The sequence below is a fragment of the Felis catus genome, chromosome E2 (genome assembly GCF_018350175.1).
Source record: "Felis catus isolate Fca126 chromosome E2, F.catus_Fca126_mat1.0, whole genome shotgun sequence".
NCBI classification, from domain to species: domain Eukaryota; kingdom Metazoa; phylum Chordata; class Mammalia; order Carnivora; family Felidae; genus Felis; species Felis catus.
Window position 1 is genome coordinate 20,429,101 of NC_058382.1, and position 14,458 is coordinate 20,443,558.

The 14,458-nt window shown below is 37.9% G+C and overlaps 1 protein-coding gene across 4 annotated transcripts in view; it reads right to left on the reverse strand.

The window, feature by feature from the left end:
• Positions 1-1,226: 1,226 nt before the first annotated feature.
• Positions 1,227-14,458, reverse strand: part of ZNF507 (zinc finger protein 507) — a 44,833-nt gene continuing 31,601 nt past the window's right edge. For all 4 annotated transcript variants that reach the window (XM_011289977.4, XM_011289976.4, XM_045045631.1 and 1 more), the window contains 2 exons: positions 5,170-5,304; positions 1,227-5,054 (listed from right to left, as the gene is read on the reverse strand). In XM_011289977.4, the coding sequence (XP_011288279.2) occupies positions 4,679-5,054; positions 5,170-5,304 (511 nt within the window). In that variant the 3' untranslated portion in view covers positions 1,227-4,678. The remainder of the gene's footprint in view (positions 5,055-5,169; positions 5,305-14,458) is intronic.

The following is a 14,458-nucleotide window of genomic DNA, read 5'->3' on the forward strand; positions in this document are numbered from 1 at the left end:
CTGAGAGCAAGAGAGTGAGAGTGTGTGAGCAGGGGAGGGGCAGAGAGACAGGGAGACAGAATCCAAAGCAGGCTCCAGGCTCTGCGCTGACAGCGCAGAGCCTGACGCGGGGCTCGAACTCACGGACCGTGAGATCCATGACCTGAGCCGAAGTCAGACACTTAACCGACCGAGCCACCCAGGTGCCCCCCCAATAAAACTTTATTTACTGGTTTTTACCAGTGGCAGGCTTGAACTGAAGCAAGGGATGTAGTTTACTAATCCCTCTTCTAGACTAGCACCGTCCAGCAGAAACATGACATTAGCCACCTGCGTAATTAAAATTCTTCTAGTAGCTACATTGGGAAAAAAGTGAATTTTAATAGTACGTTTTATTTAACCCCAAATACCATTTCAACATGTAATTCATATAAAACTATTAATAAGATACTTCACTTTGTTCTAAGCCTTCAAAACGGTCGTGCATTGTATACTCACCGCATGCCAGTCGTATTTCAAGTGCTCACTGGAAACAGCGGCTAACCAACTGCAGCCGATGTTCTAGAAGTTCCATGATGGGATTTCTACAACTAACCTGGAGTTTAGTGACAAAGTGTTGGCATTTGGGTCTTAAAAGATAGGGGGTATAATTACGTTGCCTCTAGGGAGACAGGACAGCGGATTATAGTTGTTGGGAAGAAACACTTGGCCTCTCGACTCTAAGCTGAGGTGGCCCAGGATAACCAGACCAATGACACAGTGAGACGATGTCAGCTTTACCTCTCAATGCAGCCAACAAAGCTAACTGGAGAACGTATCTGATGTAGACCACAAAACGATCAGGTGTGAACACATGATTGTCGTTTCGGGCCTTCCATAAAGAATGCTAATTGTCATGAATGCAGCTAGTCTCCAGCACTGTCACTGTAGAACTGAGAGCACAGAAAAATGCGATTCGGGAGAGAAAATGAAGAACCGAGAAGTAAGGGCAAAAAGCTGCAAAACCAGAGTGAATGTTGACAGTGATTAAAACAATCTAAGTACTTTTTCAGTCACCTCTGTGTCACAGAGTTGCATGCTAGCCAGCAATAGCTGAAGAAGTCACCAAAGGGTAATCAGAAGCCATAATCATAAGTTCAACCCTTGGGAGGCTCTTCAGTATTTAAACCCCACTTTCCAAGTGACCAAATCAACATTTCCAAGATAAAAATGATAAAAACCTTTGGTGATAAAACTTAAGAGGCGAGTGTTTTTAACAAAAAATTTATTACCAAAATACAATATTAAAGTCAATACATGACAAACTCCTGTAAAGCAAAATAAATTATTCTAACATTGTACAGTATTTCCAAAGGTAGTTAAAGAAGCACTATAGACCTTGCTTCACTGTTTGTTGAACAGATGAACTGTTCTACCATGAACACGATCCTAGAGTTTTAGGCTTTAAGGCATGCAGCTCGATGTGCAGGATAATTTTACAAAATGCAAATCATCCTATTTTAATAAGATACAGTGTCAGAATTAACTGTAGTCTTTACATGTCAGTGTTCCAGAAATTTTTAGACTTTGGCTATAGAAGCAATGCCATAGTGTTACACAATACTTATTTCTTAAAAAAATACATGTATTCATGTCCATGAATATCAAACTCAAATTTCTATTAAATATATTTTATAGAATATTACTTAGAGCACCTTGCTGTACAATAAAAAAAGATTAAATAAGTGTCTATGAAAACTAAAAATATAATAAGTCTCAATAGAGAAGCCTGCTTGTCTTTGTCAAGCCAAGTACATTGTGGGAAGATACAATGTAAACATGGGTGCCCACCATCTGCTTTGTGAGAAAAGACAGAAAATAATAATGAAGCCACCAACAGCTACCTCGAATAGGATGAGAGGATCTAGAACAAAAGCTTCTGCCAGTGTCGTTGCAAAACGCACTGGCTGCACACAGAACTAACGTCTAGGGATCCACTGGAGTTCAGGCATGGGACTGTTAGAACCCTGGGGACACCAACCACATTCTGGACTAGTAGTGAGTGAGAGAAAATGTTGACCCTTGAAAAGAAAGTATTACTTGTGATGATCAGAACACAATGCACCGTCTTCTGCCCTCCCCGCCTTTGCCTTATCCAGTCAGTTTCTTTTAAAAACTAGTTTTACTATCAAATCTTACAACTGGTAGGTGTTCAGAGTGGGAAACAAATACTATGATCTTTATATGGCAAAAGATCTAGTACCACTAAATAGTTATTCCTATGAAGGGAGTTCCTGATGATTATTCTAAACCTATCTCTTTTATAATTAACATTGCATACTCAGCCTTCATTATTACTTTTAGAAACACTCAATTGTTCTTGGTGGAGACACTGTTAACTTCAAGCTCGCCACAAAATGGTCACAGGAAGGTACAGAACACCCATGGCATATGGTTCTTCCCAAAGCCCCACAGAAAGCTTTTGAGGGCATTTTAGGCCAGAGTCAGATGAGCGTTGAAAGGTTTGGAACTTCTGGGTGAATTTTTTCCCACGAGCTAGGGAAATTTTAAATTCATGATTCCAAATGGAAAGTTTAAGTAACAATCAACAGAAATGGGTTAGGGAACTGAAGGTTATTTAAAAACTCACTATGAATGCTTTTGGGATTTTTTTTTTTTTGGTTATTAGTATTTTCCAAATGATTACATGAAATTAAAACCAAGGAACCTTTATAAAACAAAATTCTGCTAATAAGGGTTGTTAATTTTCAGAATGAGCGGTAAGAATGGAACCATTTAAAATATTTACTTAAACATGAAATGAAATAGAATTTTCTTTTAATTCTGAAAACAGGAGAAAATGAACATAAATCCACATGCAGTGAATTTGGATAATATATATAATTGGTATATATAAATTCATTTTATGTTTTTAAAAACCACCTATCAGAAACGGATTAACTCTCATAAATAAAGCTACCTAAATCAAACAGCTGGCAATTACAATCAATTGTTTGTTTAAATATCATCATCAAAATAAGATGTAGAAAAAACTGAACAATGTTTCAAGATGGCCTGGCCCCACACAATAGTTCCTGATGCTATCTTAAAAATATTAATTCATTCAGTCCATACCTGGACTTGGGGAAGGGAATTCTTTCCTAAAATGTGTCTACAGAGTAATCAATGTCTTCTAAACTTATCAGACTCACAGCCTCAGCTCTAGAACATGTTAGAGATCAAGTTCAGAAAGAGCACCATGAAGATAGTGCACTGCTCGGTGCACCAGCCTTTGACTCGTATGCAGAATTTACTTCAACAAAACAACACAAAAATAAATGATCGGTACTACAGAAGCAAAACCAAAACCACCCCTGTTCTCTTCACTTTGAAATACATTATAATACAAAATGTGTAATTAATGAGAAGATTACATGTATTTGATGGCGAGTTTTAATGCAAAAGCACTTGTAGTTGGTTGTCCATATGTCCTATTGCACACTAACAAAATGGAACATCCTAGATAGGAGAAACCCTGTAGACTTGCGCCAAATCGCCTGTTATTAAAAGTTTTATAAACAACCTGAATTTTTACTATAGTTTAGCCACATTTGATTATACCTCTTATGCTAAGTATAACTAGATTAATAAACTCCAGGCAGTAAAATCTCAATAGCAGTACTCATTTTAAGGGGCCTCTGAATTTCACCTCTTGTCCCTCAAATGATTTTTATTTAAGAGTTCCAAAGATTTCCGAGGTCTGATGATCAAATGCCAATCTTCACACTTGGCTGCTTGAACAGACCTTTGAGATGAGACACTTGGTCTGGTTCAGAAGAGAGGGTCAGCCTGTGTAACTACGGAGAAAAGTGCGGGGTTCCGTCAAACCTGGAAAGGGCCTCTGGGAAGGGTGCTGTGCTAAATGAGTCCCCGTTTTCACACACCTTGCGATTTGGTTTGAGGCTGGTGGGAATTCACCTATTTTCTCCTTTGCCCACAAGACATTCACTGTAAATTTAAGACAACAATTTACTTCTTAAATGCCTATTTACAATCTAGATCTGGATTCAGAGGTCTCTTTCTGTTTTAGGGAGAAATATATCCTAGATTGAGTATATGATTCATTCCTATCGATTTGGGAAAAGATTTGGGTGGATCATTTCACAGCCCTCTGGTGATCTTTTCCTTGTTGACTCTGCTGGTCACAGTGAAAAGCCCTCAGAGAGCTGCCTCCCGCCCCTCATGAGAGGCCCGGCCCTCCACAGCTGGCGTGTCCGAGTTCACAACAAAGAGAACTAAGCTCTGCTTAAGATGTGACACCTTTGGAACAAGAAGTTTTAGAAGTTCCGGAAAAGCTGTTTAACTCTTTTGTTTGCATTTCTACACTACATTAAGCTTTGAATAATAAATACACCCACCACTAAGCAGAGGTGACAGGGCAAACACAGGGTTACATTTTTGCTTCCTCCTCAACCTACCTCCCCTCACTCACGATACTTGAATAGCATTCCCACTTATCCATTTGGAATTCTTTTTATTACACTGCAAATTTGATTCCAAAGTCACATCTGTCTTTTCCTCAAAACAAACAAACAAGCAAACAAAAACCCCACACCAACTATTTCTTCTGTGTCTAGTAAGTTATTTGATAGCGCAAAGGTGAACCTGTGGTTTAAAGGGTTTCTCTTCTACCGTGTCCCTCTTCAAGGAGTTATTCAATCTAATTTGTGTTTAGAGTTGTGTTGTGGTCCTTACTTAGGATGATGTTTACGATCTCACCCTCATGCTCTTTCATATGATCCAAGAGATTTTCTTTGCTGGTAGATTCAAAACCGCAAATACAACAACAGAAGAGTAAAACACAATACTCCATGCCAGGAGGGGCCAAACTGGAGTTTTTTTCTAAACTGTATGAGGTATTACTCGTAGGGCTCAGTTTCTCGTTGTCGTTGGAACCTACAACTTCGCCGGGGGCCTGGGAAATCAGCTCTGAGACTGACACCAAGTTTTCAGAACTTCCAGTGACAGGATCGGCTCGATCGGCTCTGTCCTCACTGCTGTTTAAGAGCATCTTTCCAGGGGATCTCCCTAGAACTCTTAAAAACAAAAACAGAACACACCACACCTTGAGTTGGTTAACATGTAAGCCTGGCAGATTCAACCCTCACTTTGGTTTACATACAGCAACAAGGAAAGGGACAGGATAAATACCTGCCGCTCTGTGAAATGGCATCATTGATAGCCTTGTTTACTTGTTCGTAGTTGTAATTCTGGTCACTTGCATGCTTCCACATGTGAGACTTCAAAGAAGGAGGATGGCTGCACACGTACCCACACAGAGAACATCTGAAAGACACGAGTGAGTCAGAACCATCCCCAGCATCAGTTAAAGACAATTAAGGAATTCCTTCCCTGAAGCCTTATGAGACATGGTATTTCACTAAACCTAAGATGTTACTGATTGTAAGTGACATATTGATTTCAGAGGCTAACGTGTCCTAGAACAGATATCCTAGAATCGATAAAATTAGGGATTTTATATTGTAAAAAAATTATTAGAATCATGACAAACATCCCAGATTACTTTGGCTATTACAGTATTTGGAAAGATTTCTAATATACTAACATACAAAATCTTTGCTCTAAATTATTTAACCACACACAGAAAGAAAAATACACAAAATCGATACTCTCTATACCACTCTATTTCTCAAGAAAGCAAAAAGGAATTAGATAATTTTAACAAGAACTCTGCTTGTTTACAGATCCACACAAAATGGAAGTAGTAGTCCTGAAAAGCATCAACAATTTAAGTTTCATAAATAAAATGGATAATTAATCATCTTAAAAACGTTTTCAATTCAAAATAACATTTTGTTCCCACATAATTGGCTACACTTGGTAAAATCTGAACTGAATGAAACATTTAAAAACAAGTAAAAAAAGGAACAGACTCTCTTTTTGAATAGACTCTTCCAGAACGCTTGTAGGTTTATGCCCCCTTTCTCCAGCACCCAGTTCCCCATCTTAGTAACGTCTTGCATCAGCGTGGAGTATTTGATACAAATGGTGAACCAATATGGGAACATCATCCATCATTAACAAGTCTACAGTTTACACTAGGGTTCACTGTTTGTGTTACACGGTTCTCTGTGTTCTGACAAGTGCATAATGTCACGTATCCACCATGATAAATCATGAAGAGTAATTTCTCTGCTTGAAATATCCTCGGCGCTCTGCGTGTTCACCCCTCCCAATCCCTGAATCCCTGGCAACCACTGATCCTTTGCCTCTTTCAGAATGTCCCATAGATGGAATCATACAGTATGTAGTTTTTCTAGACCGGTTTCTCTCATTTAACCATACACATTTAAAGTTCCTCATCTCTTTTCATGGCCCAATAGCTCTTTTCTTATCGCCAAATAATACCCCACTGTCCAGATGTACCACAATTTGTTTATCCATTCACCTACTGAAGGATATCTTGGCTGCTTCCCCATTTTGGCAATTACGAATAAAGTTGCTATAAATATATACATGCAGGTTTTTGTATGGATAGGAGTTTTCATCTTTTGGGTAAATACCTAGGAACAGCACTGCTGAATTGTATGATAAAATTATATTTATCTTTTTGGACAACTGCAAATGTTTTTAAAGATTTTATTTTTAAGTAATCTCTACACCCAACTCGGGGCTCGAACTCACGACTCTGAGATCAAGAGTCTCAAGCTCTAATGAATGAGCAAGCCGGGTGCCCTGTAAATACTTAAGTAGAAGCCTAACAAATCAGGTAACTTACTTGAACCCTTCACAGTAAGAGACACGGTCACTGATAATGAAGCACAAAGAAAATAAAAAGCACAATAGGGAATAAATAAGACAACTAAATACGGCAAGGACTAAATTCTTCCTCTAACCCACCTTCCGCTTTACGGTGGGTTCAGCAGTGTTATCTTTTAATACAGGTCCTGAGACATCAGATCCAAGGCCAGGGAAGGGCCTTTTACCTCAGCAAACACCAAGCTACTTAAGGGCAATAAATGTGCATTTCTTAGAAGAATTTCCATAAATTCAAACATAAAGAAGATATACGATTTTCATTAATACGCAGACAAATGCATCACACCCATAAGCCTGAAAGATGAGTAAGCCTGATAATGCCATTTCTGTACAGGTGTGAAGAAGGGGAAACGCACAGACGGCGTGCAGAGTACAAACTCTGGAGAGCAACCTGATAGCATCTGTTAAGGCTGAAGAGGCACACACCTGTGACCCTGGATTTTAGTTCTAGGCGGCTACGTGTTCACAAGGACACATATACAAGAAGCCTCACTGTAGCCATGAACATTAAAAAAAAAAAAAGACAAAAAAGGATGCAACTCACAACCACTGTTTTGCCACAGCACAGTGGAAATAAAATGGTTTATTTTCATATAATGGAACATCATGCTGTGCTTAAAATAAAAGAACTGGATGTACACTTATTACCATGAACTGATGTCAATAATGGTCAGTGAGAAGAAAAAGTGAAAAAAAAGATTTCTTTGGTGTATCATCACATATCCTTAGATCTTCTAGACTTTAATGTTTCTCTGACTTTGTTTTTAATGACTTGACAGATTTGAAGAATACTGGCCAGGTATTTTGTAGAATGTCCCTCAATTTGGGTATGTCTGAGGTTTTTCTCAGTTTAGACTAGGGTAATGGGCTCCTGGGAGGAAGACCCCAGAGGTACAGTGCCATCCTCGAGCCTCGGCACAGAATACCGTCGCAACATGACTTAGCACTATTGATGCTGATCTTGAGATCGAGTTTCTCCACAGGAAAGTTACACTTTCTTATCCCCTCTTTCCACACTGTATATACTTTGGAAGAAAGTTACCACCTACTGACAGTAGAGTTATCTATATAAATCACTGGGAATTCTGCATAGGGATTTCCTCTATTCTCACCCATTTATTATTCAATCGTTAATGTCAGTATGGACTCCTGGATATGTATTTTACACTTTCGGATATAATTTCATACTACATTATTTGTCTTATTGCTGAGGTTACTGAGGGCTCCTCCAGGTCCCATGTCCTGCTGACATACTCCCATCTTTTGTTTGTCGAGCACTTTCCTTACTTTCTGGCACCGTAAGATGTTCCAGGTTCACTTATTTACCTAGAGATCAATCATTTCTCGAAGCCATTTCTCTTGTTACTTTTATTAGTATTAGAAACCAAGATTTAGGTGCTGAATGAATTGCTTTATTTCTATAAATAATTTAGTTTCCGGATTTCAAAAATTCACTGTAGGAAATTAGAAATCTACAAAGAAAACAAAAATCACCTATAACCTAACCACTAGATGTAACCAGTATTATCATTTTGATGTTTATTTCCCAGTCTTTTTTAATGTTTACTTATTTATTTTGAAAGAGAGGGAGAGTGAGAGATGGAGAGAGAGAGAGAGAGAGAGAGAGAGAGAGAGAGAGAGAGAGAGAGAGAGAGAGGAAGGACACACGCATAGGGGAGGGGCAGAGAGAAAAGGGAGAGAATCCCAAGCAGGTTCCATGCTATCTACCAACATAGAGCCTGACACGGTTCTCGATCTCACGAACTGTAAGATCATGGCCTGAGCCGAAATCAGAAGTTGGACGTTTAACTGACCGAGCCAACCAGGTGCCCCTTTCCCAGTCTTAAAATGCATAGATTTATAAAACTGTGATCATGCAAGTTGACTATTTTGTTAATATTCCCCAATGTAACTTAAATTTTCTATGATAAAATATTTTACAGCTGCCCACAATTCTATTCCTGGAAGCAACTGGTGACATTCAATCCACAATTCCCTATGATTTTATGCAGAAAAAAATATAATTCTAAACATGACAATCAGGAACTTCTGGTTTCTGGTTTAGCATATAAGACTGGAAATTGCCACTCAGTCCTAACAAGTAAAACACTGAACACACTGAAAAGTCAACAACCCATCTTAGATCTGTAAGAAAACCGAGGTTACAGGACACACCCCTGCACCCCAAACTGGAAAGACCTTTTACTCTAAAGGAAGTAGGGCCGGAACAGGGTGACCTGAACAGTAATTGATGATTTGCTGGCAGCTAAGTGTAGACAATTAGGGGAAGTAAACATGTGAAGGGAGGAGCACCTGGGTGCTGCCTCAGCTGGTTGAGCATCCAACTCTTGATTTTGGCTCAGGTCACGATCCCAGGATTGTGAGATCGAGCCCTGTGTTGGGCTCCACGCTGAGCATGGAACCTGCCTTAGAGTCTCATTCTCCCTCTCATTCTCTCTCTTTCTCCCTCCCTCTCCCTCCCCCTCTGCCACTCTCCCCTGCTCTAAATTAAAAAAATAAAAATTAAAAAATGTGAAGGGATGCAATCATAGAGGATCCTCCACACTTCTCTGAGTTTATCTCCTATAGTTCTACCGAATTCTTACTGAATGTTGGAGAAAAATCCAGGTGGAGGGATAAAACAACCACTTTGAAATATGCTACAGCATTCTGTCTTTAACAAGGTCTACCCCTAGGACAAACATTTAACCAGAGCCTAACCTGCTGGAGTTTATTGGAGCCTCACCGACCTGAAGAAAAGGAAATGCCCAATTCCAGCCCATTCCAGCTGTCTTGTCTCACCAAAGGGATGGGGGACTCAGTAGCACAAGTAAAGGTCAGTCTAGAGGCACAGACTCACTAAAATGCTGAGACCTACTAATCACAGGACAGTAGACTACTTGCTCTCCCCTCACAGGTTACCCACTACTAAAGTGCTATTCACAGCAGTGCCTTTTACCTAATACATCATGCCTGGCTATCAAGAAAAAATTACAAGATACATTAAAAGGTAAAAACCAAACTTTAAAGAGAGACAGCAAGCATCAGAACAAGACTCACATATGGTAGGATATTGGAATGATCAGATTGGTGATATAAAACAACTAAGATTAATATGCAAAGAGTGCTAATGAATAAAACACACAGTGTGCAATAACAGATGGGTAATGAAAACAGAGATGGAAAGTCTAACAAAGAACCAAAAAAAATGCTAGAGATAAATATGTAACAGAAATGAAGAGTGCCTTTAATGGTCTTATTAGTAGACTTGACTACTTGGACTTGACTGAAGAAAGAATTTCTGAGCTTGACAGTATCTCCATAGAAATCTCCAAAATTGGAAAGCAAACAGAAAAAAGACTGGAATACAAAATTTACAACCCAAAGGGGCATAACATATGTGTAACAGGAAGAAGAAAAGAGAAGGAACAGAAGAAATATTTGAAAGAACAATTACTGGAAATTTCCCCAAATTAGTGTCAGATACCAAACTACAGGTCCCGTAAGCCCAGAAAACACCAAGCAGAATAAATGGCAGAAAAACTACACCTAGACATATCATTTTTGAACTACAAAAAATAGAAGAAAATCCTGAAAGAAGCCAGAGGGGGAAAATACTTTAGATAATGGAGCAGAAAGAATTACATCCGACTTCTCAGAAACCAGGCAAGCAAGAAAGAGTAAAATATTTCAAGTATGAAGGGAAAAAAACAACCAACCTAGAATCTGCAGCCAGTAAAACTATTCTTCTAAAGTAAAGCAGAAATAAAGACTTTTTCACAAACAACCTGAAACAATTTATTGCCAGTAGACCTGTCTTGCAAAAAATGTTAGAAGTACTTTAGAAAGAAAAATGATATAGGTCAGAAACCTGGATATACATAAAGAAAGAGCATCAGAGAAGGCATGAGATTAAAAAAGAAAAACTTTCTTCTTATTCTTAACTGATCTAAGAAATACAAGTTTGTTTAAAATAACAGCAACAATGTATCTGATTACTGATCACGTATGCTCATGTATGTGTACACACACACACACACACACACACACACACACACTTATGTTTAAATGAATTAACGGCAGAAATGATACAAGGGATGGTAGAGAAAAATTAGGATTATTTTAATATAGGGTACTTGTACTACCCATGAAGCTGGTATAACGTTATTTGAATGTGGATCTGAACTAGTTGTAAATGTACATTCCAAACTCTAGGGAAACCACCAAGAAAAGAAGTGTAACTGATCCGCTGAGAAAGGAAAGAAAATGAAATCATATAACACGCTCAATTAAAACCACAAAAGGCAGAAAAAGAGCAGAAGAGAAAAACAGGAACAAAGAATGAGGGAAAGAAATAGAAAATAGTTCAAATATGGTAGATACAAATTCAACTGTATCAATAATTCTGAACGTCAGTAGTCTTACAACACCAATTAAAAGACAGAAGTTGAAGTGGATTAAAAACAAGAACTACATGCTATCTATAAGAAACTCATTTTAAATATAAATACACATAGAGATGAAAAGTAGATGGATGGAGATACATATACCACACTAATATTAATCAAAAGAAAGCAAGAGTAGCTATATTAATTTTAGACTAGGCAGACTTCAGAGTATGGAAAGTGATCAAGGAAAAAGAGGGCCATTACATAATGACAAATGGGTCAGTTCTCCAAGACAGATGATACTTAACATGAATGTGTCAAACAACAAAGGATAAAACTATATGAGGCATAAATAAACTGACAGAACTGCAAGGAGAAACAAATGAATCCATTATTGTAGTTGGGAGACTTAAACACCTCTCTATCATAAATAGACAGATCCAGCAGACGTAACTGAACTCAACACCACCATCAATTAGCTGGATATAACTGACAACTGTAGACTACTTCACCCAACAACAGAATACACATGGAATGTTCACGAAGAAATACCATATTTTGGGCGGTAACACAGCTGAACAAATTTAACAGAAGAAAAACCATGCAATGTCTGTTCTCAAATCACAATGGAATTAAGGTAGAACAACACAGATAGTAGAAAATCTCAAAATACTTGGCGATTAAACAAATACTTACAAATAACACATGGGTCAAAGGAGAAATATGAAGAAAAATTTTACTGTATTTTGAACTAATGAAAAAACAACCCATCAAAATGTATGGAATGCAGCAAAAGCAGTACTTGAAGGAAAGTTTATAGAACTGAATGCATATATTAGAAAAGAAGGAATATCTAAAATCAGTCACTAAGTTTTCACCTGAGGAAAGAAACTAGGGGAAAAAAGGAGCATATTAAATCCAAATAAGTAGGAAAAAAAAGAAATAATAAAAAGAGCAGAAATCAATGAAACTGAAATCAGGAAGTCAAGAAATCAATTGAGAATATCAAGAAAACCAAAAGCTGATTCTTTGAAAAGATGGATGATATCAATAAGCCAGTAAGTAACTAGGCTACTTCACAAGGAAGAGAGGACACCACTACAGATCTCATAGACATTAGAAGGGTAATCAAGGAATAAGTGAACCGTGCTATGCCCATAAATTTGATAACCCAGGTAAAACAGACCAATTCCTTGAAAGACACAATCTGTTAAAACTCACACAAGAACTGAAGAGGTTCTGAAGAGGTTCTGTATCTATTAAAAAATTAAATCAATAATTTGGAGCACCTGGCTGGCTCAGTTAGTAGAGCACATGACTCTTAATCTCAGGGTCATGAGTTTAAGCCCTGCATTGGGCATGGAACCTACTTAAAAATAAATAATAAAATAAAATTAAAAAAAAAATTAAATCAATAATTAATAATAACTCTTCCAAAACAGAAAGCACCATGTACACATGGGATCACTGGTGAATTCTATCAAACATTTAGGAAGAAATTATACCAACTTTTTTTCTTTTAAAACAGGTTTTTATTATTTATTTATTTATTTAAAAAAATTTTTTTAACGTTCATTTTTGAGAGAGAGAGAGAGACAGCATGAGCAGGGAAGGGGCAGGGAGAGGGAGACACAGAATCTTAAGCAGGCTTCAGGCTCCAAGCTGTCAGCACAGAGCCCAACGCGGGGCTTGAACTCACGAACTGTGAGATCATGACTGGAGCTGAAGTCGGATGCTCAACCGACTGAGCCACCCAGGCGCCCCTAAAACAGGTTTTTAATGTTTATTTGTTTTTGAGAAAGACAGCATGAGTGGGAGAAGGGCAGAGAGAGAGGGAGACACAGAATCCAAAGCAGGCTCCAGGCTCTGAGCTGTCAGCACAGAGCCCGACGCGAGGCTCAAACTCATGAATTGCGAGATGACTGAGCCGAAGTTGGATGCCCAACTGACTGAGCCACCCAGGCGCCCTGAAATGATAGAAGCAGAGCAAATACTTCCTACCTCATTCTATGAGGTCAGCATTACTCTTAATACCCAAACCAGACAAAGATATTACAAGAAAAAGCAAACAAAGCGATAGCCCGGTATCTCTCATGAACACAGATGCAACAATCCTCAACAAAGTATTAGCAAACTGAATTCAACAATGTGTAAAAAAAATATTCTAGACCACAACCAAGTGAGACTTATCCCAGCCATGCCAGCCTGATTCAGCATCTGAAAATCAATGTAATCTACCATATTAACAAGTAAAGAAAAATCTTACGGTTGTATCAAAGATGCTGAAAAAGCATTTGACAAAATCCAATACTCATTCATGTTAAAAATTTTCAGCAAACTAGGAACTTCTTCAAATAAATAAAGAATATCCACAGTAAATATACAGCTAACATCATACTTGATGAGAAACTAGAAGTTTTCCTACTAAGTTTAGGAATAAGAGATGAATATCCCCTCTCACCACTCCTTTCCAACATTGTACTTGAAGTCCTAGCTAATGTAGTAAAAAAAAGAAATAAAAGATACACAGATTGGGAAAGAAAAAAACAAACTGTCTTGGCAGACGACATTATTGTCTATATAGAAAATCCAAAAGAACTGACAAAAAAACTCCTGGAACTAATAAACAATTAAAGCAAGATTGCAGGACACACGGTTAATATAAATAAAAGTCAATCACTTTTCCATATTCCTGTAATTAACATGTGGTATTTGAAATTAAAAACACAATCCCATTTATATTACTACTCTCCAAATATAATACCTAATTTTAACAATATATATATATATATATATATATATATAATCTGTATGAGGAAAACTACAAAACTGTGACAAAAGAAGTCAAAGAAGAACTAAATAAATGGAGATATTCTATATTAAGAAGACTCAATATTGTTAAGATGTCAGTTCTTTCTAACTTGATCTATATATTCAATGTGATCCCATTAAAAATCCCAGCAAGTTATTTTGTTGTTTTTGCCTCTCAAGTTTATATGGATAGGCAAAAGATCTAGAATAGCCAACACAATACTGAAGGAGAAGAACAAAGCTGAAGAAGTGACAATACACAGCTATGGAATCAGTAAAAAGATGAGTGGTCACCGGGAGTCTGGATGTGTGTATGGGAGGGATGAACAGGTAGAGCACAGGGGGTTTTGAGGGCTGTGAAACTACTCTGCATGATACCATATTACTACAATGGTGGATACATGCCATTATAAATTTGTCCAAACCCACAGAACGTACGGTACTCAGGGTGAACCCTCATG